At 44.3% G+C, this 27,098-nt stretch overlaps 1 protein-coding gene across 6 annotated transcripts in view; it reads left to right on the top strand.

Annotated features, from left to right (window-relative positions):
- The window catches only part of ARMC9 (armadillo repeat containing 9), a 93,818-nt gene that overhangs the window by 45,488 nt on the left and 21,232 nt on the right, over window positions 1–27,098 (top strand). For all 6 annotated transcript variants that reach the window (XM_079977804.1, XM_079977805.1, XM_079977801.1 and 3 more), the window contains 6 exons: window positions 697–773; window positions 5,861–5,935; window positions 12,041–12,131; window positions 14,688–14,746; window positions 24,864–24,968; window positions 25,363–25,478. In XM_079977804.1, the coding sequence (XP_079833930.1) occupies window positions 697–773; window positions 5,861–5,935; window positions 12,041–12,131; window positions 14,688–14,746; window positions 24,864–24,968; window positions 25,363–25,478 (523 nt within the window). The remainder of the gene's footprint in view (window positions 1–696; window positions 774–5,860; window positions 5,936–12,040; window positions 12,132–14,687; window positions 14,747–24,863; window positions 24,969–25,362; window positions 25,479–27,098) is intronic.

The raw sequence follows: 27,098 nt of genomic DNA, 5'->3' as shown, positions 1-27,098 counted from the left end.
GCACCCTTTGGGTTCGGTCAGACAGCCAGTTACAAATCCACTGAGTGGTAGCATAGTCAAGTCCGCATTTTACTTCTGTGGTAGCCAAAATGATGTCTTCCAGCTCTTCCTGCAGGTATCTGGTAGATCACTGTGAGAGCAGGATGCTAGGCTAGATGGGTAATAATAATAATAATAATAATAATAATAATAATAATAATGTATTATTTATACCCCACTCATTTGGCTGGGCTTCCCCAGCCACTCTGGGCGGCTTCCAACAAAATATTAAAATACAGTAATGTATTTAGCTTCCCTAAACAGGGCTGCCTTCAGATGTCTTCTAAAAGTCTGGTAGTTGTTGTTCTCTTTGACATCTGGTGGGAGGGCATTCCACAAGGCCGGTGCCACCACCGAGAAGGCCCTCTGCCTGGTTCCCTGTAACTTGGCCTGATCCAGCAGGCTCTTCCTGGTCTAAATCTCAAAAATCCCAAAGGTTGTGCCGTTAATTCTTCCTCTTTGTTTTCTTCTTCTTATATATTTATTTATACCTCCCATTTTTCCATGACAGGGACTCAAGGCAGTTAAGATCTAGAAGGGTAGCCCAGGTCATATTAATGGGTCTGGGGAAAATCAAAATGCCAAAATCAAAATTCTCCTTCTAAGGAATGCTTTTGACTCAATGGAATTTTGTCTCTGTGTTTTGAACCTCCACAGGGAAGAAAATGTGTGTGGACATTGCAAACGAGGTCCTCAAAGTTCTCTCAGATCTCCTTGGCCATGAGAACCACGAGGTAATTTTATAGCTAATACTTGCAGGTATAAAGAAGGAAGGAGGCAAAGATAAAGCACTTTTAGAAATGAAAACAGAACATCTTCTATTTATTGCAAATAAAAACCTGGGTGTGTGACTGTTCCTGAAAATACCTTGGTGGCGAATTGAAGTTCTTCATCTTGGGAAATTATCTGGACTCTGCAAAGGCACTCTTCTTCCCTCCGCCCTCTTTTTAGAATTCTCAAAGGGTAACAGAAAAAGTAAGAAATGTCAGATGGCTGTATCACTCTTACCAAGCCCATTTGGATTCCAGACTGCCAGTTCCTGGAATTATCTTCAAAGTATCTCTCTGACCTTGAGTCACAATGCTCTGTGTCATGCGGTCCTTCTGCAGAAACCCACCTGTTGCTCTCCCGATTCCAGATGTCAGCATCTGGAGATGTCAGGACACAGAGCCACTGGCTTCCGTGGCTTTGGAGGGCAATTTGCAAACTGAAAGTATTGCATTAATAGCAGCAGCGCCTTGGTGGCAGCGGCTGATGGGAACTGCAGTCCAAAACAGCTGGCGGTCTCCGGTTTGGAGAAGGTTGCCTTTGTACCTGGAACTGTACGACTGGAGAACTCTTGTGGAGCAAAGAATTTCACAGCCTGGGTTCAGTGGTGGAAAACCGTATCCTGCCTTCCTTTTTTTTTTTAAAAAAAAATAATATTTATTAAAATTTCCAATAAAAACATACAAAAACAAAACAACTACAATAAAAAACAAACACAAACAAAAGACAACAAGTATAATTTTAAAACTTATTTTCTCAACCTAATTTCCCCGACTTCCTCATACCTCACCGTTTTGTATTCTAGTTTCATTATCCCATCAGCAACTCCATTCCCTTATTTCCCCAAATTTTTTTACAAATTCCATTCCTTTTCTTACTCTAATGTCTCTGAAAACCACAATGTTTTAAAATCCATGTCAATCTAACATTCTTTAATCTTGTAATGTTTGTTAAGATAGTCCTTAAATTTCTTCCAATCTTCTTCCACTGTCTCTTTCTCCTGGTCTCGGATTCTGCCCGTCATCTCTGCGAGTCCCATGTAGTCTGCCATCTTCATCTGCCATTCTTCCAGAGTGGGTAGGTCTGATGTCTTCCAATACTTTGCAATAAGGATCCTTGCTGCTGTTGTTGCATATAAAAACAAAGTTCTGTCCTTCTTTAACACCACATGGCTGACCATACCCAGGAGAAAGGCCTCTGGTTTCTTCAAGAAAGTGTATTTAAACATCTTTTTCATTTCATTATATATCATTTCCCAGAAAGCCTTTATCCTTGGGCACGTCCACCAGAGGTGAAAAAATGAACCTTCACTTTCTTTACACTTCCAACATTTGTTATCTGACAAGTGGTAAATTTTTGCAAGCTTGACTGGGGTCATGTACCACCTATAGATCATTTTCATAATATTTTCTCTCAAGGCGTTACACGCCGTAAATTTCATTCCGGTGGTCCACAACCTTTCCCAGTCAGCAAACATAATGTTATGACCAATATCTTGCGCCCACTTGATCATAGCTGATTTAACTGTTTCATCCTGCGTATTCCATTTCAGCAGCAAGTTATACATTTTTGATAAATTCTTAATATTGGGTTCTAACAATTCTGTTTCCAATTTAGATTTCTTCACCTGGAAGCCAATTTTCTTATCCATCTTATAGACCTCCATTATTTGGTAATAGTGAAGCCAATCTCTCACTTTATCCTTTAATTTCTCAAAGCTCTGCAATTTAAAATTACTACCCTCCTGTTCTAAGAGTTCCCAATATTTCGGCCATATACATTCCATATTAAGTTTTTTCACAGCTTTTGCCTCCATTGGTGAAAGCCGCCTTGGAGTTTTGTTCTCCAGTAGGTCTTTATATCTGATCCACACATTGTACAATGCTTTCCTGACAATATGATTTTTAAAGCCTTTATGAACCTTAACTTTGTCATACCACAAATATGCATGCCACCCAAAAAAGTTATTAAAACCTTCTAAATCTAAAATGTCTGTGTTCTTAAGGAGCAGCCAATCCTTCAACCAGCAGAAAGCTGCTGATTCATAGTAAAGTTTCAATTCTGGCAGGGCAAATCCCCCCCTTTCCTTTGCATCAGTTAAAATCTTAAATTTTATTCTCGGTTTTTTGCCCTGCCAGATAAATTTAGATATATCTCGCTGCCATCCCCTAAAACACTCCATCTTGTCAACAATTTGTAGTGTTTGAAACAGAAATAACATTCTAGGCAATACATTCATCTTAATAGCTGCTATTCGACCAGACAAAGAAAGCTTCAAGTTTGACCAAATTTTTAGCTGTCATATTAATCCCCAAATATTTTACATTAAACTTGTTTCATCCTGAAACCTCTCCTTCTCTCTTACTGTTAGATTTTTCTCTAATACCTTAGTCTTTAATTTATTTAATTTAAATCCTGCCACTTGGCCAAACTCTTGAATTAATTCCAAAACCCTTTTCGTACTAGATTCCGGCTCTTGCAATGTAAGTACCAAATCATCTGCAAATGCTCTCAATTTATATTGTCTCGCTCCGACCTGAACCCCTTTAACCAGCTGGTCTTTTCTTATCATGTTCAGCAACACCTCCAGGACCGAAATAAAAAGTAGTGGGGAAATTGGGCACCCCTGACGTGTCCCTTTTTCTATCCTAAGTTCTTCTGTAATAACATTATTTACAATTAGCTTTGCTTTTTGTTCAGAATAAATTGCGCCTATACCGTTTTCAAAACCTTGGCCTACCCCCATCCCATGGAGATTCTTCTTCATAAAGGTCCAAGAAATATTGTCAAATGCTTTCTCTGCGTCCACAAATATCAAAACAGCTTTTGTATTTATATTTACTTCTAGCATTTCCAAAATGTCTATTATATTCCTTACATTATCTGATAAGTGTCTTCTCGGGAGGAAGCCTGCTTGATCCCCATGAATCTCCCCCATCAAAACTTTTTTCAATCTCTTAGCTAAAATGTCAGCAAAAATTTTGTAATCCACATTTAGTAAAGATATTGGGCGGTAGTTCTTCAATTGAGTCTTTTCGGTCTCTGTCTTCGGTATAAGCATGATATAAGCTTCTTTCCACGTATCAGGTGCCTTTTTCCCCTCAAGAATTTCATTACATACTTCCTTCAGTGGTTGTATTAGCCATTCTTTTAAAGCCTTGTAATATTTAGAAGTCAATCCATCAGGTCCCGGAGATTTGCCTAGTTTCATGTTTTGAATGGCATCTTCTATTTCTTGTTCAGTTATTTTCTGATTCAGAAGCACTTTGTCTTGACATGAGATTTCCTTCATCCCATTTTTCTTCAAGAATTGTTCTATATCAATCTCTTTTTCTGGCCCTTGTGCATACAATTGTTTAAAATATCTCTGGAAGCAGCTTCTGATATCCTGCCTTCCTGTCGACCACACTTTAGACCAGCGGTGGCCAAACTTGGCCCTCCAGCTGTTTTGGGACTACAGTTCCCATCATCCCTGACCGCTGGTCCTGTTAGCTAGGGTTGATGGGAGTTGTAGTCCAACAACTGCTGGAAGGCCAAGTTTGGCCACCACTTCTTTAGATGGTGGCAAGACATGCAGAAGGGCCTCCCCACCTAACTTTAGTGCAGTGGTTCTCAAAGGGTGTGGCGCACCACACTGGTTTGGCAGGAGAAGATGGCGGGAAGATTCAAGGGCAATCAAAGAAAAAATTGATCATTTCAATGACGTATAGTATAGTATCCACGCCATTGGCTATTCTTTTGCAGTTTTCCAGGACATACTGTTGTGAACAGGTACTTTCAACTTTGACAAATGTGAAAGATCAGAAAAGAGAAAGGCCTCTCTGTGTTGATGAGGAGATGAGAGTTTGTTTGTCTCAAACTAGACCTGATATATAAATGAGATTTCCCAGCAAAAGCAAGCTCACACCTTTCATTGCATTTGTGTACATACTTAAGGTGCATACACGTGCTTTGAGAATGATTCCTGTTCTTATGTAGCTAAATTGTTTTATCCTTTCTGGATGTGCTGTGATCATATTATAAAATAGTTGTTTTCTGTGTTATAAATGAAGCACTGCTACCGGGTGTTTCTTTTTGTTTCCCAACATATTTCTTTATCAATAAAAAAAACTGGGTATAGCACAAGCAGATGGTTTTCTGAAAGTGTGGCCCAGAGAAAAAAGTTTGAGAACCACCACCTTAGTGAATGACAAGCGTCAGGTGGTAGTGACAGTCTTTTAAGCATCCTGGTCACAAGCCATTTAGGACTTTGTCGATAAATCAGTTCAATTGCGACAGGAAACATGAATATTTTTTATTGCTGTGTTTTTATGGTGTGTTCACTTTTTATTTAAGCGGCTTTGAGAACACTTGTGTGGAACATCTCATGACTAAAATGGATAGTGTTTCGTATTCAAAGGGTTTCATATTCTTATCTTATTCTTTGTATTCTGATCTTATACACCTTTGCAAGATAGGTCAGGCTTAATCCCTCCAAATTGCACCCTGCGGATAGAGACCCAGAGAGGTTGACTTGCCTAAGGTCTCCAATTGAGTTAATGGTGGAAGTGAAATACCGTATTTTTCACTCTATAAGACGTACCCGACCATAAGACGTACCTAGTTTTTAGAGGAGGAAAACAAGAAAAAAACCATTCTGAATCAAATGTTGTTGAAGAGGCTTTGCGCGGCTATCCCTGAAGCCAGAACAGCAAGAGGGATTGCTGCGCAGCAATCCCTCTTGCAGTTCTGGCTTCAGCGAAAGCAACGCAGCCTGCATTCACTCCATAAGACGCGCACACATTTCCCCTTACTTTTTAGGAGGGAAAAAGTGCGTCTTATAGAGCGAAAAATACGGTATGACCTGGGGATTTCCTGGCTTGAACATTGCACTTTTAGCCATAATACTACATGGTGAGTAAAGGAGGAACAAGTGATGGTCCAGGGCAGCTTGGAAAGGCATTGCTGAAGATGTGGTTCTTGAGGGGAGGTGGGACAGAAGAGGGAGAGGATGAGCATTAGACAGTGTCTCAGATGGTGGGAAATGGGCTTATACATTGCTTTTCATTTGCAGATTCATCCGTACGTGAATGGGGCACTTTACAGCATCCTCGCTATTCCATCCATACGAGAAGAAGCTCGAGCAATGGTGAGAGAGCCCGGGCTGCTGGTTATTTGCTCTAAACAAAGCAAGGGGCTAAGTCAGCAGCAGTGAATGAGAGAAAGCTAGGATTTCCTAATAATTGCCTCACTTTCGATTGCAATACTTCGCTTTCAAGTTGTATTTTTTCCTTTCTTGAAAAGGCCTCATGCCTCAATGGGATACTTGGTTTCTGAAGGAGATCTCAGCCCCCTCCTTCGTGGGTGTGCTGACAGAATGATACTATGCTCCCAGTAGCATGGTTGCTGTGTCCCCATGATGTAATCCCATGCTACTTTTTAAGGGAAATTCAAATTACCTCCATGATAATTTCCAGAGCAACTACTTGGTTAATCCACACATTCTGTATTAAGGTCTCCCTTAATGGGTACCCATTCCCAGTGAATTAGCTATGCTTACTCCGAATCTGTCCTTTCAGAAGGACAGGAGCACTTACTCCAAATCCCAGAGCTCTCCACCTTCTCCCTTTAACATTCAGAATATCTCTGATGATAAGACTGAAGGCCCATCCAGTCCAGCAATCTTTTTTCATGCTGGACATCAAGATGCCTGTGGGAATTTGTTTCCTTCATTTGTTCCTTCAAACTGCAAGTGGACCATCTATTGATAATTAACAGCTCTGTTTTAAGTATATTTACCTAGTAGGGAGTCCCTGTGACTTCATGGTTACTGGGTTTTTCTTCTAAGTATGTGCACATCAGATTGCAACCAAAATAACGCACATCTTCAGGGGTGGGGGGAATGGTCCCACCCTCCAGGTATATGGGCCTTCCCAGGGATGGTAGTTCGTTCAGTAAATGCATAGCAAAATGACAATGCAAGCACACCTGAGTTGGCATTCTGTTTCTCTCTCGCCTTTTTCTGAACACAAGCCATGACCTCAAAGCCTGAGGCCAGCAGTGTTGATCTTCCATGTTCTGGTGCTCTGTCCACTTAGGATCTGAGCGTCTTGCCAGCAGCTGCAGTGCCGCTGAGGACAATGGAGAAAGACCAGTGGGCTTGGACCAAGGCTGAGGTTTGCCAGCTGCTTCCTAAGTAACATTTGCAAGGTCACAGAATGGTGTAGGCTGAATCAGTTCCATCCCTTGCAAGAAGTTATCTGTGTTAAATTAGGGCTTTAATGGAACCGCAGGGCATTGTGAAAGAGGCAGTACGGTATCCTTGTAAGTTGGTCTTGCTGAATGGGAAGAGGTGATGTATTGCCTTCTGCAGAAATGTTTTGGTGGGAGATAACAATACACCACAACTAAACAGCCCAACAAAAGCTGGTATCTGCTCTGATTTGTGCTAGCTCTCACTCTGGGTCTGTGCCATTATGCGAAATCCGTTTTAAGTGTAAGCCTGATGGATGTTTGTCTTCTTGCCTGTGATTCTTATCTTATCTCCCCTAGCCTATTCTAAAAAGCTATCTGTGAACACACTGCAGCAGGGTTTTTAAATTGGTGGATCAAACAGCTTTGTTTTTGAATTGCTACTCACCATCAACTCATCCTGTATCACTTGAGAAGGAAAGATGAAAAAATCTCCCCAGGAGAAGCTTTGACGTTCTTAACTTAGAATCTTATTATTGGCTTGGCAACTTCTAACAGGCAAAAAATGCAAGCAGATATGTTTGGATTTTTCAACCCTAATGGACAAATGGGATGTTGTTGTTGTGGTTTAGTTGTTTAGTTGTGTCCGACTCTTCGTGACCCCCTGGACCAGAGCACGCCAGGCACTCCTGTCTTCCACTGCCTCCCGCAGTTTGGTCAAACTCATGCTGGTAGCTTTGAGAACACTGTCCAACCATCTTGTCCTCTGTCGTCCCCTTCTCCTTGTTGTAGTAGTAGTAGTAGTAGTAGTAGTAATAATAATAATAATAATAATAATAATAATAATAATAATAATAATTTTATTGTCATTGCCCCCTCTCGGGCAATGTGCCCTCCATCTTTCCCAACATCAGGGTCTTTTCCAGGGAGTCTTCTCTTCTCATGAGGTGGCCAAAGTAATGGAGCCTCAGTTTCACGATCTGTCCTTCCAGTGAGCACTCAGGGCTGATTTCCTTCAGAATGGAGAGGTTTGATCTTCTTGTAGTCCATGGGACTCTCAAGAGTCTCCTCCAGCACCAGAATTCAAAAGCATCAATTTTTCGGCGATCGGCCTTCTTTATGGTCCAGCTCTCACTTCCATACATCACTACTGGGAAAACCATAGCTTTAACTATACGGACCTTTATTGGCAATGCGATGTCTCTGATTTTTAAGATGCTGTCTAGGTTTGTCATTGCTTTTCTCCCAAGAAGCAGGCGTCTTTTAATTTCCTAACTGATGTCACCATCTGCAGTGATCATGGAGCCCAGCCTTTCGCATGATGAATTCTGCATATAAGTTTAATAAACAGGGAGACAATATACAGCCTTGTCGTACTCGTTTCCCAATTTTGAACCAACCAGTTGTTCCATATCCAGTTCTAACTGTAGCTTCTTGTCCCACATAGAGATTTCTCATGAGACAGATGAGGTGATCAGGCACTCCCATTTCTTTAAGAACTTGCCATAGTTTGCTGTGGTCAACACAGTCAAAGGCTTTTGCATAGTCAATGAAGCAGAAGTAGATGTTTTTCTGGAACTCTCTAGCTTTCTCCATAATCCAGCACATGTTTGCAATTTGGTCTCTGGTTCCTCTGCCCCTTCGAAATCCAGCTTGCACTTCTGGGAGTTCTCGGTCCACATACTGCTTGAGCCTGCCTTGTAGAATTTTAAATATAACCTTGCTAGCGTGTGAAATGAGTGCAATTGTGTGGTAGTTGGAACATTCTTTGGCACTGCCCTTCTTTGGGATTGGGATGTAGACTGATCTTCTCCAATCTTCTGGCCACTGCTGAGTTTTCCAAACTTGCTGGCATATTGAGTGTAGCACCTTAACAGCATCATCTTTTAAAATTTTAAATAGTTCAGCTAGAATATCATCACTTCCACTGGCCTTGTTATTAGCATTGCTTTCTAAGGCCCATTTGACTTCACTCTCCAGGATGTCTGGCTCAAGGTCAGCAACCACACTACCTGGGGTGTACGAGACATCCATATCTTTCTGGTATAATTCCTCTGTATATTCTTGCCACCTCTTCTTGATGTCTTCTGCTTCTGTTAGGTCCTTTCCACTTGTCTTTTATTATGGTAATCTTTGTAAGAAATGTTCCTTTCATATCTCCAATTTTCTTGAACAGATCTCTGGTTTTTCCCATTCTATTGTTTTCCTCTATTTCTTTGTATTGCTCGTTTAAGAAGGCCCTCTTTCTTCTTGCTATTTTTTGGAAATCTGCATTCAATTTCCTGTATCTTTCACTATCTCCCTTGCATTTTGCTTGCCTTCTCTCCCCCACTGTTTGTAAGACCTCGTTGGACAGCCACTTTGCTTTCTTGCATTTCCTTTTCATTGGGATGGTTTTCGTTGCTGCCTCCTGTATAATGTTACGAGCCTCCATCCATAGTTCTTCAGGCACTCTGTCCACCAAATCTAAATCCTTAAACTTGTTCCTCACTTCCACTGTGTATTCATAAGAGATTTGATTTCGATTGTATCTTACCGGCCCAGTGGTTTTTCCTACTTTCTTCAATTTAAGCTTGAATATTGCTATAAGAAGCTGATGATCTGAGCCACAGTCAGCCCAGGTCTTGTTTTTGCTGACTGTATAGAGCTTCTCCATCTTTGGCTGCAGAGAATATAATCAATCTGATTTTGATGCTGCCCATCTGGTGATGTCCATGTGTCGAGTTGTCTCTTGTGTTGTTGGAAAAGAGTTTTTTTGATGACCAGCTTGTTCTCTTGGCAGAACTCTATTAGCCTTTGCCCTGCTTCGTTTTGAATTCCAAGGCCAAACTTGCCAGTTGTTCCTTTTATCTCTTGACTCCCTACTTTAACATTCCAATCCCCTATAATGAGAACGTCCTTCTTTGGTGTCATTTCTAGAAAGTGTTGTAAGTCTTCATAGAATTGGTCAATTTCAGTTTCTTCAGTACCGGTAGTTGGTGCATAAACTTGGATTACTGTGATGTTAAAAGGTCTGCCTTGGATTCGTATCGAGATCATTCTATCATTTTTGAGATTGCATCCCAGTACAGCTTTCGCCACTCTTTTGTTGACTATGAGGGCCACTCCATTTCTTTTACGGGATTCTTGCCCACAGTAGTAGATATGATGGTCATCCAAACTGAATTTGCCCATTCCCGTCCATTTTAGTTCACTGATGCCCAGGATGTCAATATTTATTCTTGCCATCTCATTTTTGACCACATCCAGCTTACCAAGGTTCATGGTTCTTACATTCCAGGTTCCTATGCAATATTTTTCTTTACAGCATTGGACTTTCCTTTCGCTTCCAGGCATATCTGCAACTGAGTGTCCTTTCGGCTTTGGCCCAGCCGCTTCATCAGCTCTGAATCTACTTGTACTTGTCCTCCGCTCTTCCTCAGTAGCATGTTGGACGCCTTCTGACCTGAGGGGCTCATCTTCCAGTGTCATAACTTTTATATGCCTGTTGTCTTTGTCCATGGAGTTTTCTTGGCAGGGATACTGAAGTGGCTTGCTGGTTCCTGCTCCAGGTGGATCACGTTTGGTCAAAACTCTCCACTATGACCTGTCCATCTTGGATGGCCCTGCACGGCATAGCTCATAGCTTCTCTGAGTTATTCAAGCCCCTTTGCCACGACAAGGCAGTGAGGACAAATGGGATACAATGTTGTTGTTGTTGTTTAGTCGTTTAGTCGTGTCCGACTCTTCGTGACCCCATGGACCAGAGAACGCCAGGCACTCCTGTCCTCCACTGCCCCCCGCAGCTTGGTCAGACTCATGCTGGTAACCTCGAAAACACTGTCCAACCATCTCGTCCTCTGTCGCCCCCTTCTCCTTGTGCCCTCCATCTTTCCCAACATCAGGGTCTTCTCCAGGGAGTCTTCTCTTCTCATGAGGTGGCCAAAGTACTGGAGCCTCAGCTTCACAATCTGTCCTTCCAGTGAGCACTCAGGGCTGATTTCCTTCAGAATGGAGAGGTTTGATCTTCTTGCAGTCCATGGGACTCTCAAGAGTCTCCTCCAGCACCATAATTCAAAAGCATCAATTCTTCGGCGATCAGCCTTCTTTATGGTCCAGCTCTCACTTCCATACATCACTACTGGGAAAACCATAGCTTTAACTATACGGACCTTTGTTGGCAAGGTGATGTCTCTACTTCTCAAGATGCTGTCTAGGCCTGTCATTGCCCTTCTCCCAAGAAGCAGGCGTCTTTTAATTTCGTGGCTGCTGTCACCATCTGCAGTGATCATGGAGCCCAAGAAAGTAAAATCTCTCACTGCCTCCATTTCTTCCCCTTCTATTTGCCAGGAGGTGATGGGACCAGTAGCCATGATCTTCGTTTTTTTGATGTTGAGCTTCAGACCATATTTTGCACTCTCCTCTTTCACCCTCAATAAAAGGTTCTTTAATTCCTCCTCACTTTGGGATACAATACCTAATACTATACTTGTATTAGGAGCAGCTAAAGGCTAACTTGCTACTTGGTGACTTTTAATAAGTTCCTGTATGCAGTGTTATTTTTCTAGAAAAAGAGGTGCCAGAACTCACCATGAACACCTCCCTTGTTCTCTTAGAATGGCAGTGGCACCCACCTGAGAGGTGCCGGAACTGAGTTCTGGTGAGTTCCGGCTGAAAAAAAGCCCTACCCAAAGTGCTATTTGGGTACTGTTCTGGTTTGGCCTCTGCGAGATATGGAAGACTTTGAGAAGCTGTGAACCACATTTGTTTTGAGAGTTTTCACTATTACACATTATGCAGTCGAGTTTCCCGCATTTGGAGAAATTGCAGGGGTCAGCACACCCAGTCTTAAATCATTCTGTGTTTGACTTAGGTGTCAGAAATATGTCTGCTTTTTCCCTCCCATGGCCAGACACTGCTCTGGTGGATGGAGAGAACAGAATGTCTGCAGTTGGGCACAGCTCTCTCACCGCAACGTTCTTTTCTGAAGCTAAACAAACCATGTGCGCTGCCAGTGAAATGACCCTTTGCTGAGGTCACCCGTATGATCCACTGACACTGCTCTGTTTTCCAACCCATCCAGGAAATGGAAGACATTCTGCGCTGCTACATCGAGGAAGGAAACGCTGATATGATCCAGCAGATTGAGTTTATTATCAAGCAGCTTAAATCAGGTCAGAGGGACACACAGTCGCATCTGGGCTGAAAATCTTTATTAAAAAGCTTTTGTTGCTCTCAGGCAAAGGAACAGAAGACGTGAAGGCAGGCTAGGGAGTTTCAGACCGAGAGCATCAATGTTTATATACCACTATTCATTTTTTTAAAATCATAAGTCTTTATAATTTTATGCAAAATCATGCAATAAAAAACATTTAAAATGTTAAGATCAGAAATCAGCTAGCTATTATGGAAATATTATGGAACTTCCCCGGGGACGTTTGTCAGGCACCTTCACTATACACCTTTAGGTGCCAGACAAAAAGGTTCCTTTTTAACCAGGCCTTTGCCTGACCTGATCTACATCCTATAACCTTTTTGAAATGCTGGCTCTTTTTAGGGTTTGTTTGTGTTTTGATTTTATGTATGTGGTCCTTTATGTGAACCGTCCTGAGACCTTCGGGTATAGAAATAAAATAAAATATGTGCTTTTAATTCCTTGCATAGGCCTAATGGAAATAGACTTAAAACAAATGGGTTGTTGGCAACATGTTTCTTAAACTTACCTGATCTTCCCTGGAATAGAAACTTTTTCAGCAGATGTTTTAAAGCTGAAACAGAAGGTGCGTCTTCTAGGATCAATTCACACAACACTTGCAATGATAACCACGTATACATAGAAGTAAACCCCACTGATTTCATTTGGAAAGACTTCCAGACGGTTGCAGCCTGGCAGCATTTTCCTAAACCTGTTCACTTGCAGGTAAACGCCACTGAGTTCATTGGCGCTTACTTCCAAGTAATTGTGCTTATGATTGCAGCCTTACAGCATCGCAGTAATTGTGTTTACTCATGAATAAGGCCCACTTATTTCAGCCAGACTTACTTCTTGGTAAGTGAACTAGGATTGCAGCTTTTAGCATGGCAATTTCATCTCTGTCGCCTTTCAGCCCATCATGAGGCAGTCACGTGATTGTTCTGTGTGGTCAGCTGCAGAGCACGATTCATTTAACATATCAGTGGAAATTTTGCAGCAATGTGCTTGAATACTATAGTTTGGCCACGAGCTAAATAGCCACTAGCTGTGAGCTGAACTGTATTGTGACTCAGCTAGTCATTTCTCAGCTTGCAAATACATTTAGATTACAAATTATGGAGGAGTTAGGTGTCTTTAGAGTACTTCCAGGCAGGATCTTACTGCAATAAACAGGTTGTTGTGTTAATATAAATGCGTTTTTTTTAAACTTAACTGATCTTCCCTGGAAAGTTTACATGCATGTGGAGCACCCTTCCCACAATAAACACTCATCTAGAAGCACACATATAATAGGAACATTAAATAGTAGGAAGAACTTTCTGATGGCATGGGCTGTTTGACAGTGGAATGGACTTTCTTGGAAGGCAGTTGTCAGGGAACTGCCATCAGCTCCGAGACGAGAGGTGGAAGGGCAGTTGTGTTACAGGGAGCCTCTGAAGGTCTTGCAAAGTAGTTCTTCCTCTGGTGAAGAGGGAAGCCACACCTCCAGTGGGGAGGGGGTGCAAGGATCAGAAGATGCTAGGGAGAGCCTCAACTGAGCAAAGCGGAGGGGAGGCGAGTCCCCCTTTGCCAGTGCCCGTTCTGCGCAGTAGTCTTTGGCGCAGAGAGGGGAGGAGAAGGTTAAGGGCCACACGGCTGTTATGCTGGGGAAAGTATAAGGACCGCCCGCTCCCAGATTCTGCTAGCGACTGAGCAGACATGGACTTGCGACACTCTGCACTGTAAATAGTTTGCACAGATAAAGCCTGGAAAAGACAGGTTGGAGTCTTGCCTGTTTGCTCCCGAGCAACCACATCAGCACCTGATAGCAGTGGACTCTCCTTCATTGGAGGTTTTTAAGCAGAGGTTGGATGGTCATCTGGTTGGCAACAATGAGAACAGGATGCTGGACTGGACAGGCCATTGGACTGATCCAACAGGCTCTTCTTATGTTCTTATAAGAAGGGAGCAGAGGGTCAGTCTTTCTCTTACCTGAAAAACTTTGGACAAGAAGCAGCAGCTTGGCAGCATTCCTCCGTGCAAATGCCAGTGTCCAAAAGGGAGCGATGCTTATCATGATTTCAAGTTTTATGTGGCCGTTCTTGGATGTTGTTGTTGTTTTAAACCCTCTCCCCTGGAGGTTTGCCGGGAGGAATGTCACCAAGCTGCTACTCACTGCAGTTCTGCTGTTGCCCCAAGCACTGTTCTGCAAGAGAAAGGTTGCATCTGTCTGCTACCTCACCTCTCCCAACACAAAATGTTACAGCTTTGCCCGGCCCCCCAACCCAATTGCAAAGAACTTCCGAGCCCATTTTAAGGCCACCCCTCTATAAAGTGATGGAAAATGGTTAGGCCAAATGCCTTAACACAGCACTACTTTCATTATGGCTTGTGCAGGGAAATGTCCCCTTTGGAACATGCCCAAAGAGAGTAAAAATATCAGTCAGTGTTGAAAATGAGGGTAGTGGTGGGGGGACAGGGACCCGCTAAATGAAACTTCTGCTGAAGCAAACTGCTGTGCTCATTTTCTCTTATGTTTCATCTTGTTTCCTTCTAGAAGATCCATTGGATGATAGCGCTGAGTCTGATGATGAGGAGAAGGAAGATAATGACGAGGTAAGTTTTATAAGCTGGATTGCCTGAAAGTCTTAAGAGCTCACTATGCCTTATGCGAGGCTGGAATACTTGACCGTCATAATATCTCTGTGCCCCATAACATTTCTGGGTCGCTCAATTTTGGCTAGCCGTGCTGCCAGGTCCTGCCTCCCAGAAGGGCAGGTTCTTGCCTTGGCCTCTTCCTCTACCTGTGGGACACAGCATGACATTAGGCAGGGGGATTTACTGCCCCTCTGTCCACCTGTTGGCTTGAAGCTGCCAAGACTTGGAGGGGTTTTGCAAGCTGGAGGTGGGAAGTGGAGGCAGGTCCACTTGCTCTACCAAGCAAGTCCTGGGGCACCTACATCCTCCAGTTGGAAGCTAGAGATGATGGGAGCTAGAATTGCATCTATTTTCTCCCTCTCTACACCTGATGGCTGCTCAGAGGAGTGAATCTCTGTCTCCTGCTTTCAACTCTGAGCTGCCGTCAGGGAGCAGAGATCCACCGTGGCTCTGCACTTTCACCTGACAATTGCAGAGGCAAAAGAAAACCGAGGCTTCAGCTGAACTTGGTGGCTGGGTTTATTTATTTATAAAAATATTTCTATACCACTGTGTCACACATCACAGTGGTTTTACAGCAATAAAACCAAAACCATACAATATAAGCAGTATAAAAAAAAGACTTAACACTTAACCATTGCAGCTGGATGTATTCTTAATTGCCTGCAAAGGCCTGGCGGACTAGAAAACTTCTCAGCAGATGTTTAAAAGTTGGCACAGAAGGCAGCGTATTCCACAGGACTGGGCCAGTGACACCGGAGGCTCCATTTATGGGCCCAATAAATACGAACTACAAAAGTTGGGATCCTCTGCAAACCGGTGCCAAAGTTTTGCAGGGTTTTTGTTTGTTTGTTTTTTGCAGTGAAAACCCTGTCTTTTGCCACTCACCACAAATGGAGCAATTGCTTCTTAAACCTAGGGTTGATAGCTATGACCCCAGGTTTGAGTAGCAATTGATGAATTGGTGGGGCTCTGCAAAATGGGGTTGTTGTTTTTTGGTGCAAAACACTGCAAAAGTTTGGCACAGATTTGGAGGGGATCCCAATTTGGGGGTTCATAGTGGAGCTTCATCAACTCAGGGAATGACCAGTGATGCTCCTGTGGATTGTTTGAGTGTTTGAGCTGCGGTACAAGGGTTTGGGCGATCCCTGAGGTACCCTGGACCTCCAGAAATGGGCTCATCTCACTCTCCAGAACAAGATGGACAAAACTCTGTACTTTTGCATCTGAGATGCCGAGGGGTGGGGGTGGGGTGAAGAGAAACTTCCCTGAAGCCACAGAGTCAGGATTTGGACCTAGGTGTTTCCCTGTCACCCTGTTCCTCTTCATCCCCTCCCCAAGTCTTCTTCCTGAATATAGTCACATGGCTCATTCCATCCAGTTAGGAATCCTGTATTGAGTGGGATGGCATAGTTTATCAGTTCTGGTGAGGTCACAGCACGAAGTGAAATCACAAAGCATTTTATTAGCCTTGGACGGGTCACTGAAGGCAATTTGGTGAGGGCACGTGAGGGGCAATTCAAATGAATAAATGAGCATGTTGGCAAGGAGTGTTGAAAAATCATCAGAAAGGGGAGGTGTTTTTTGACACTGCCAAAGCATGCACAAAAAAGTGAAACAGTTTTAGCTTGGTCCTAATCCTTGGGCTTGTTATGTGGACGTGCTGACCTGTCTTAATTACCAGGCCAACCTGCGGAGCACGTTTTAAAGAAGATGCTCTGATAATAAGCCTCCATCCGCCCTGCTTGCATTCTTCCACCGCAGCAATATCTGGTGCATCTGTGCCAGCACGATTACAACTGGTGAGAAATTCCTGGGAAAATACTGGGATATAAATAGTGTGAAATTTGTGGGCTTGAAAGGATCATTTGCCAAAGCAAATGTCTCTGTCTCAGAGGCCTCTGTCTCATGTTCAGCAAGGCAAAAAGGACAAGCTCTGCGGGCTATTTAAAGGGAAGATGAGGCTGTAGTTTGTGTCAGCATCGCCCTTGAGCCAGTGTCACCAACTGGACTCATGCACTTCAACCCCGACTGGGCTAGGCGAGCTGGGTAGCACTTCCAGAGACCACCAGGTCAAAGTGCTGTGGACTCACAGCTTAGAGTTGTGAGCACTGGATTCACTTCCACAATACAGTCGTCGCACAGCAGAGTATAGCAGAGTCTGGCAGTGTATAAACAGCTCGGAGAGCAGCTCTGTAGAATATCTTCTTTTATTCTATAACTACAACTATAATACAAAACTATATACAGAGCTAAATAGGTCTAAGCATAAATGAATGCTACACTGCGTGTCTGCAGCTGCTCTTAGCAGCAACCTTATCTCTACACACGATCCCTAACACTCAGTCTCTCTCTCTCTCCGACACACTGACTGACTGACTTGGTGCTGGAGCTGAATAAGTAGAAAGCAAAACACTGCTCCTCCTCTCTGGAGAATCAGCAGACTAGCCAGGAGATTCTTGGATATGGGAGGGGTGAAATCTCCTCAGTTTGGGAATACCTGGAAATATCCGAAAGACTTGGGGCAGAGCCCACCGAGGTCTCCTGCTTAGGGCCCACTGCGACTGATGGGAGGTTGTAAAATATTCCTAAGAGCGCATTCCCGTTTCACCTTCCAAGTTACAGAGCACTTTTCATTCCCAAGAGTGGAAGGCAAGCAATTCTAAGCTTTACAGTTTACTTATTTGTGTAACAGAAGTCACCCCCCACACCCCACACCCCAATTGCTGTGGTTCTATCTCTTTCGCTGTGTAGCAATGGTTGTTTTTCACAGAACTGTAAATAGTATGAATGAAGCATCATTGACTGATGCATGTCAATTTTTTCTTGACCTTTCTGATCTCCAGTCAAGCAGGTTTTGCAGCTTTTTGAAGCACTCTGAAGATCTGCAGAACATGTCTGATTAGCAAACATAGTGAGACAGTTTGGGGGGGGGGCACGGGAACCCCAAACCTGAATGTGTGAAGTATGACTTGCAGACTGCTACAATGACCCAGAATCCTGATTTTCTTTGCTTGCGTTCAGCTAGGCTGCAAGTTTCAGTTCTTTGGTACAGCTTTTAACAGTACTGGACAGGTTGCCTTTTTTGTAGAATGAGGACTAAGACCTTTTTCTGGTTGGGGAGGTGGGAAATGTTCGCCCACAGCTGACCAGCTATTCTGCACATGGGCTGTTTGGCCTTGACTTATGGGTATGACCTGATTCAGGTCCACAGCTCATGTCTAGCATACATAGACCACTGAATCTCTTGCACCTTAATCTCTTGCCTACACAATAGGCCCATGGTGCAACTTGGCTCCTGACAGAGAGATAGTAACTTCATAGCTGAGAAGTGGTTTGAATCCAGATAGAGCACACTGCCCACACTGACTCTTTCCCCTTTGCATGTGTGAAGAGGTGCATGTGTTTGACCTTTGCCCTGTGGGTAATCTGCTTTTGTTGATCAAGGCTTGAGAGTTATTCCTTTTTTTGGAGGGGCAGGGGAGACGTGAGAATTCTTGAGCAGATAGACTTCCGATTGAACCAGCAAGGCTGCCGCTGTCGTCTTCTGTAGTTGAATTATCCATCGGACTATAGCATGCTTGTACACTTCTGCCACTTCTGTGGAGGGCACAAGGAGAAGGGGACGACAGAGGACGAGATGGTGGGACAGTGTTCTTGAAGCGACAAACATGAGTCTGACCAAGCTGCGGGAGGCAGTGGAAGACAGGAGTGCCTGGCGTGCTCTGGTCCAGGGGGTCACGAAGAGTCGGACACGACTAAACGACTAAACAACAACAACAACACACTTCGTTCTGCCCGGACACTGAGGTCCAGCACCGAGGGCCTTCTGGCGGTTCCCTCACTGCGAGAGGCCAAGTTACAGGGAACCAGGCAGAGGGCCTTCTCGGTAGTGGCGCCCGCCCTGTGGAACGCCCTCCCATCAGATGTCAAAGCGATAAACAACTACCTGACATTCAGAAGACATCTGAAGGCAGCCCTGTTCAGGGAAGCTTTTAATGTGTGACATTTTAGTGTATTTTTCATCTTTGTTGGAAGCCGCCCAGAGTGGCTGGGGAAACCCAGCCAGATGGGCCGGGTACAAATAATAAATAATTCTTCTTCTTCTTCTTCTTCTTCTTCTTCTTCTTCTTCTTCTTCTTCTTCTTCCACCACACCCTGATAGCCAGGACCCTCCCAAAGACCCTCCCACCGTGGAGCCACCTCCAGCACTTCCTCCTATCAGTGATGTCCCTGGTGACAGTCCGGATGCCAATTGGGCACGGGAACTATCTCCGCCTCCTAGGTCACAGAGCACCCAATTGCTTGCCCAATCTCAGGACTCCTGTCATTGGCTGCACCAAAGGTTGTGCCCACCCCACACTTCAAAAGGAAGCGGCAGGGTGGCGTGTGGCTTGTTGGATCAACTTCTTAGCTTGCCTCCGGCCATGCAATTCACCTAAGGTGCCTTTTAAGCTTTGCCTCTGCACTGTAATGATTTAAGCATTAACAATTTTGGCAGAGACTGAAATCCGAGTTCTCTCTGTCCAGTTGAGAGCCAGGCCTTTTCTGTTCTTAAGCTTGTAATTCTATTCCTCCGCTTGGGCAGGTTTAATCCTTGGATTGCAAAATGGGTTTGCAGGCCTTGACTTCCTGAACGTCACCAGGGATACTTACCAGCTTCTTGCAGGATATTGTTCCTGGTTTTTAAGCAAATAGTCGTTTGTTGACACACGGTAAGCAGTTGGACCCCTTCTCCTTTCAGAATGCAGGAAGGAATAATCTGCTGTTGTGAGGTGGTGAAATTGTGTAAGGGACTGACCTGTGTCTACCAAGGTCTTAGCCTGCAAGAGGAAGAGTTGTAGAAGCATCCTGAAACCACAAACCTACTCCCTTTGTCATTGTCAAGAAAGGTGTGAGTTTATGTCAACACATTCTTTCCGTAACCCAGGAAACAAAATGCCATCCTCCCAAACTGTGCCAAGGAGGAGGCTTTCTATTCCCGTGATTATTTTTTATTGACGTAACGTTTTCTACCCCTTTCTTCTAGTGCCTGCGCACTGCTTACAGGTGCCTTGGAACAGTTTAAAATCACAATATCCTATAAAAAGATTTATTATTAAAATGCAGTAAAACACAACAGAGTGGCATGGATCAGCTGGGGGAGTCTGCATCAGAGGAAGACCAGGAGAACCTACACCAGGCCCTAGGTCAGGCTTCACCTTTGGGCTGAGGAGCCAGGATCCTGCAACAAGCCCATCTGCACCCCGAGTGAGTTGAGCCTCTGATACTGAGGCTGGACGAGTCCCAGGCCTGTGGGAAAGGCGGTGTCTTAAATGCCAGGTGGTTTGTTTCTGATTCTGCTTTGGAGAGCAAGCACTACCTATGGTGTGCCATTTTGGAATTCATGAAAAACTGTAGTTGTTGCTGAGCAGGAAATGGAGAAATAAGACAGGAGAGAGATAGGAAGGAAGGAAGGGTGGGAGGGAGGGAGGGGACTTCCGGGTTGGTGCCCCCGGCAATGGTGGAGCTCCTCCGATCCGGAGGAACTTGCTCCGTGGAAAGTTGGGTCTGAACCGCCACGGCGAAGGCGGAGACCCATTGAAATCACAGGCGGAAGAAGCTTGTGAACCTGGGATTCGGCTGGCACCTTTTGTGCCTCCCCTACTCACGGGGAAACCCTGTTTTGGGGATCCGGAGCGCCGTTGGGTGAGCGGCGCGGTGCTTTGAATCGACCGCTTCTTTCACGGAGTGAAGCCGCATTGCTGTTGCCGGAGAGCGCTGACTTTTTCTTGTGGGCAATTGGATTTTAAACAACAACCCATGAGTAAAACGGAAAATTGGATCTTTAAATATCTTAATTTGGCATCGAACGGGGAAGGTGAAGGTTCAAAACAGGAAGTCCGCCTTCCCCTTTTGTAAGTAGACTGAAGCAAAGAGCTTACAAGTTAAGGTCTTGGAAAGCCTTATGTAAAGGATTAAACTTCCATCGATTGAAATTATTAGACCCCCCTTGAAAGCAGGAGAAGAGGGGGAAAATTTTGGACTGTGTATCCTGCAGGAGAGAGTGATTAAAATTAAATTACCACTGCTCTGAACCTGGGAACGGGCTCCCAGTGATTGACGTTTCGGGAGAGTTCATTGACAGCGAAGAGAACGGATGTTGACAGTCAGTTAAATAAGAGAAATGTATTGTTTCCATTGTCCGCTTCTGCGTTTAAAAGGGAGGAAAAGTATCTGAAAATTGAAACTATCTTTACTTTTTGATCTGTGTTGGAAAAGATTGATACAAGTGGAGACTGTTCCCCTCTAGAGGGAGCTTTTAAAACTGTTACAAGAGTGGAGCTGGGAAATCTCCAGCTGCTTGATAAGAACTGTGAGAACTAGAGATTGACCTTGGATATTCAAGAATGTCGACAGGAGAAGCCTTATGGACTGCATTTTCTAAGATAAGCCACTTGTTGGAACAGCTTCATAAAAAGATGGATGCTATGACTACTAAAATTGACATTTTGGAACCAAAAGTGAGCACCAATACAGAAATTATTCAGGATTTGGCACAGGAATCTATTTCAACAGGACAAATTGCTGAAAAGGAGAAGGAGAAAGTTGCTGTTGTTGAACCTAAAGTAATACAAGGGGGAGCCTTAGCCTTACAGAGGCAAATTGAGGACTACAAGTTGAGGCCCTTTATGATTGAGACTAGAAAAAGTCAGATTTTGAAGATCGGAGCCTGGCCTGGACTAGAAAAGGAAAGTTGGAAAGATCCCTCTATGTAGGGATTAACTGACTTTTGGAATATGGACATGGGTCAGGAGGAGATTGGAGTTCTGGGGGCCTTTGGATTTGGAGGAATTCTGAAACATGCCCGGAAATACTTTATGGATCCTAGTTTTAATTATGGAAATTTAGCTGACCTGTCGAGAAGGAATAATAGTATCGTTGGATTGGAGTTTCCCAGAGATCTGCTCTTCAGCATCAAAGAATATGAAGAAGACTGGCAGAAGGGACGTGGAAAAGAGTTAAGAGCCTCGGACATAAGATCTCCAGGTTGATGGACTGTATGGAGTTGACGGAAGTGGCTGGTAGAGTCCGAGACTGGGGAGAGGAGATGGTGGAAGAAGATTGGAAATTTAAAGTCTATATATAGAAATATTGTAAAATTAATGAGTGATAGAAAAATGTTGGAAGGAAATTTTATGGCTTTAGCTGAAATGCTATAAGGAGTTAAGCTTAAATAAGTATACTAATTTTAATGGAAATAAGATTAAAAATATGTTAAGACATTTATATGATAGAAAATAGAGAAAGATGGAAAGGAATTGCTGAAACAATTAATGGAAGTGGAATAGAAAGAGGGAGGTGAGAGGAGGTCAAGGGGAATGAAAGATAGAATATGGAAAAGGTATGATGTATGTTTTTAAATTGTTTTGTTTTGTTTGGTTTAGTTTATTGTGTTAGTTTAATGTGTTAAGGTTGTGTTTTGTATTGTTTATGTATTGTATTGTTTTTTTCTCTTTTTTGTTCTTTTTGTTCTTTTGTCTTCTTTCTTCCTTTTCTTTTTTGTAAGCTTTAAAAGTAATAAATATTATTTTTTTTAAAAAAAAAAGGAAGGAAGGAAGGAAGCATGAGCTCACAACATTTTCGTGATCTTCCAAATCACATTTGAGCCGATAGCCTGAATTAAGTTATAATTTTCTTCTTCACATGATCACCCTTGGTTTTGGTTGCCTCCTCCATCTGTCTGTGTCATCTTGCCCTCCCCGCAGTAATTGAACTTAAAATTGTAAGCATCCTGGGGCAGAGACCTGGCAGGTTTTTGCTTATGTAACTCTCTAAAGTGCCACCACATAAATAATAATTGTTATTAATTTTAAAAATGGGTGGAATTCAGCATTACGCCATGACGAACATTCGGTCTACACAAGTGTTTCAGCTTTTCAGACAGAATTACCTCCTTTCCTCTGCTGAGCCAATTTTGGGGCGCAACGGTGGGAAGAAACCCTTTGCTCAAGTGGAAGTCCTTGTGCAGGGCTTCCACTCCTGGGGCACGTTCCTCCTGCTCATTGTTTTAATCGCTGCAGCAGCTGGTGAGTTTAATTCCTCCCACCCCCTGGCCAGAGGGAGACTCACAAGGATGCTGTGTAGTATTTGGTGTAAATCAGGGAATGAAAATCATGGGCTTTGCATGTCTGCTCAATTCCTTCATTGTACAAATAGTCTGCAAACTCTGGGGGCAATTTATTTGACTAATTTCATTTAACTGTTTAGAAAGAACATTTTGTCAGAGCTGCAGCGGAATTGAGTTAGCTTCAGTGGGGATTTCTTTGGCCGGTTTCCCTTGTATGGGTCTCCTATTCTTGTTCCTGCAAAGCTCACCTTCGCAAACAAGCCCCTATTTTCGAAGCCTATACAGAGTTTGGCCTCTGTAGCCCGAAGGGCAGATTTCAGCCCCTCTCCTTGCATCAGCAACGGTTTACTCCCAGTGAACAGTGATACCAGTGTTCTGGGTTTATTTCATCTGGCCTTTGCCACTCTGGAGATGACACTACAGTTTTATTGCTTTCTGCTTCCTTTCAGCATGGATTTGGGCAATCCGTGTAAAAGGCACAGTAAAATCCAAGCATGCCATACTCAGATGTCCGCGGCTGCCTTGATCATTTACAGCGGTGGTTCCCAAAGGGGTCGCATTGCCCCCTGGGGGGGTCGGTGGGATCACCTAGAGGGGTGCTAAGAGACAAGCAAGCAGCAGGGGACCTCTGAAGGGGTCAATGACTATGAAAATCACTAGATCAGGTTCACCTATTTTGCTGAATAGATTAAACTAAATAGTTCTAATTGGATTTTGAACGAATGTGCAATTGTTGCTGAATTTTATTAAGTCATAAGCTTCCTTAGTGGGTCATGCAAACCGCTATTCTGAATAATGCTTTTTGTAGGGTAGGAGGTACTGGAGATGTGTTTATGGAACCAAAGGGGTGGTGGACCAAAAGCGTTTGGGAACCACTGATTTGCAGGCTGTTCCCCTTGCCTGCCAGCTTGCGTTGAGCTGACATAACCCCTGTGTGTTGCTTGTCTGGGTGGCATGGTTGCCCCTACAGTGGTGCCCCGCAAGACGAATGCCTCGCAAGACGGAAAACCCGCTAGACGAAAGGGTTTTCCGTTTTGGAGGTGCTTCGCAAAACGAATTTCCTTTGGGCTTGCTTCGCAAGACGAAAATGTCTTGCGAGTTCCTGCGGGTTTTTTTTTCCTTCTCCCCCCCTTTTTCTAAGCCGCTAAGCTGCTTATCTGCTTATCCGCTAAGCCGATAAGCCGCTAATAGCGCTAATCCGCTAAGCCGTCAATAGGCTTGCTTCGCAAGACGAAAAAACCACTAGACGAAGAGACTCGCGGAACAGATTAATTTCGTCTTGCGAGGCACCACTGTACTTCCATGGCTGCTTCCATGCTGCTTCCGGTAACTTCAGAGAACCAGTGTGGCATAGGGGCTAGGAGCACCCCAGCCCATGCCCTTGCTCCTTCAGAATGAGCTCAGCCCTGCCCAGAACAGGCAACTTCTCCAATGCCCCGGACAAGGGAACCACCTCTCCACAGAGCCTCCACCTTCTTCGGATCCAGTTTCACTTTATTGATCCTGATCAGACACCAGTCCAAAACCTGCACAGCATCTCCCAACTCAGACAACACAGAGAAATAGAGCTGGGTCCCATCAGTGAGCTGTTGGCTCTTTGCCTCAAATCTCCTAATGGCTGTCTTCAGTAATTTAGGGTGATGGATAGCACTGGGGACAGAATGAAACCCTATGGAACACCATAACTTAACTGTTGTGGACTCAAGAGTGGCTACCTGCTTCTGTGCTCTGGAGATGACCCTCTAGGTAGGAGCAGAACCACGGTGACACCTTGCCCGACTCTCAGCTGACAGAGCTGTAATTTTGTGTCTGCTGAGCAGCTTTTGCCTAAAGAAGACACTGCACAGCGTTGGGAGCCATGCACTGCATCTCATTGGCTTTGCCTGTCACATGGTTTATTCCCGTGACCTGAGAACTGTCCCGGCTCTTGGGGGTCCCTGACTCTCTGCTTTCATGTCATGGCAGGAAGACCACAACAGCATGGAGGCCGACCTGGACAAAGACGAAGTGTTGCAGCCTCAACAGGGGGAGTTGTCGGGGGAGAAGCTCCTGACCACGGAATACTTGGGAGTAAGTAGTGGCTTTGGAGACAAGTGTTGGGTATTATACTCACCCAAAAATTGTATCTTGAGTTATGTATCAAAAAGAGAAAAATGACAAACTGAACATCCCTCCCTCCCTTTTACCCAACCTGAAGACACAGTTCAGATTTTAGTAGCAATAGCCTAATAAGCCTTAGAACGTTGCCTTCTTTTTTTTCTTTAAAAAAAGGCACTGATTTGCCTAATAAGCCTTAGAACGTTCCCTCCATGTGTTGGGGGAGGCTGGGGTGGTGGGACATGACTTGACCCTCTTCATCCTCCCCACTGCACCTGGCCTTTGGACAACCACTAACATGGACTCAGGATGCGTCCCCCTCCTGAGGTCTCTGTTTAGTGCAGCTGATTTCTCCTCCTCATTTCAGATCATGACCAACACCCCGAAAGCGAAGAAGAAGCCGACCCCCAGCATCCCGCAAAGCATTGACGAGCCCCTCCAAAGACCTGTGACACCCGGCCACCACAGGGCTGCCTACCCAACGTAAGTCTGGGCAAACAAGCCAAAAGCTGGGAGGCCTTTTGCTTTTCACCTTGGTTCAAAGAAAATGCAATTCAGATTGATGGAAAGATTCTGACAAAATAAAACAGCATTAGACAGGACGTTGCCCTTGCTTTGTTTTTTTAAAGGAGTTTTCACTTAGAGCAGCATATGCCCTTTGTCGGGAAGGGTGGGGTGGCTCTTTGCATCTCCCCATAACTAATAATAATAATAATAATAATAATAATAATAATTTATTATTTGTACCCTGCCCATCTGGCTGGGTTTCCCCAGCCACTCTGGGCGGCTTCCATAAAAACCAAAAATACACTAAAATATCACAGATTAAAAACTTCCCTGAACAGGGCTGCCTTAAGATGTCTTCTGAATGTCAGGTAGTTATTTATCACTTTGACATCTGATGGGAGGGCGTTCCACAGGGCAGGCGCCACTACTGAGAAGGCCCTCTGCCTGGTTCCCTGTAGCTTTGCTTCTCGCAATGAGGGAACCGCCAGAAGGCCCTCGGTGCTGGACCTCAGTGTCCGGGCAGAACAATGGGGGAGGAGACGCTCCTTCAGGTATACTGGGCCGAGGCCATTTAGGGCTTCAAAGGTCAACACCAGCACTTTGAATTGTGCTCGGAAACGTACTGGGAGCCAATGTAGGTCTTTCAAGACCGGTGTTATGTGGTCTCGGCGGCCGCCCCCAGTCACCAGTCTAGCTGCCGCATTCTGGATTAGTTGTAGTTTCTGAGTCACCTTCAAAGGTAGCCCCACGTAGAGCGCATTGCAGTAGTCCAAGCGGGAGATAACCAGAGCATGCACCACTCTGGCGAGACAGTCCGCGGGCAGGTAGGGTCTCAGCCTGAACATAGTAAGAACATAGTAAATCCAGGCGAAGTTATGCAGACACAAGTTGCAGGTTTTTTGCCGTGATATTTGGATTGTCTCTAGATGCAGATTTTTTGAAACAGAGTGGAATAGGCAAAGCCCTGCCTTTGGTGTCGACCTCCATCTTTGCTGTGCATCTTCCTATAAAGACCTTGGGCTAGCCAGGCCCTCCTACGCCCTCCCTGGAGCCGCTTCCTCAAGCTACAGCTCTTAAGAGCCAGTGACTCAGGGAAAGGAGCAGGGGAAATCACAAGGCCTCTCGCCTCCTGTCCTGTGTTTCTTGCCAGATGTTTCTCCTGCCGTCCTCACCTAGCAGCATCTGAAAGGCCACAGGTTCACATCCATGCTGTGTCAATGTTTGTACAAATCTGTATGGAGAAAGAGGCAGAACAAAAGAAACACTTGGAGACAATGCGTAAAGGTCAGGAGGAAGCAGGAAGCGTGCAGAGGGCAAAAGCGCAGAGAGGCTGCTGTTCTGTGAATGCTCCAGTCTTCAGAAAGGTGTTGTAAGGCTGGCAAGATGAGGCAGATAAGCTTTGGACGCGCAAAAATGTGATATGGTATCATCTCAGAAGCATAGAATTGTAGAGCTGGAACAGACCCAAAGGGTCAGCTGGTTCAATCCCTTGCAATGCAGGAATTGCAGCTAAATCTGACCAATATGAACATAGTTGTTCAAAGAAGCCGGTTTTGTTTCTCAGGCTCAACAGCCCTTTTTGCATTATTACCCAAA

Source organism: Podarcis cretensis, assembly GCF_951804945.1.
Source record: "Podarcis cretensis genome assembly, chromosome: 5".
Taxonomy (NCBI): Eukaryota; Metazoa; Chordata; class Lepidosauria; order Squamata; family Lacertidae; genus Podarcis; species Podarcis cretensis.
This window is presented reverse-complemented; position numbering and strand designations above follow the sequence as displayed.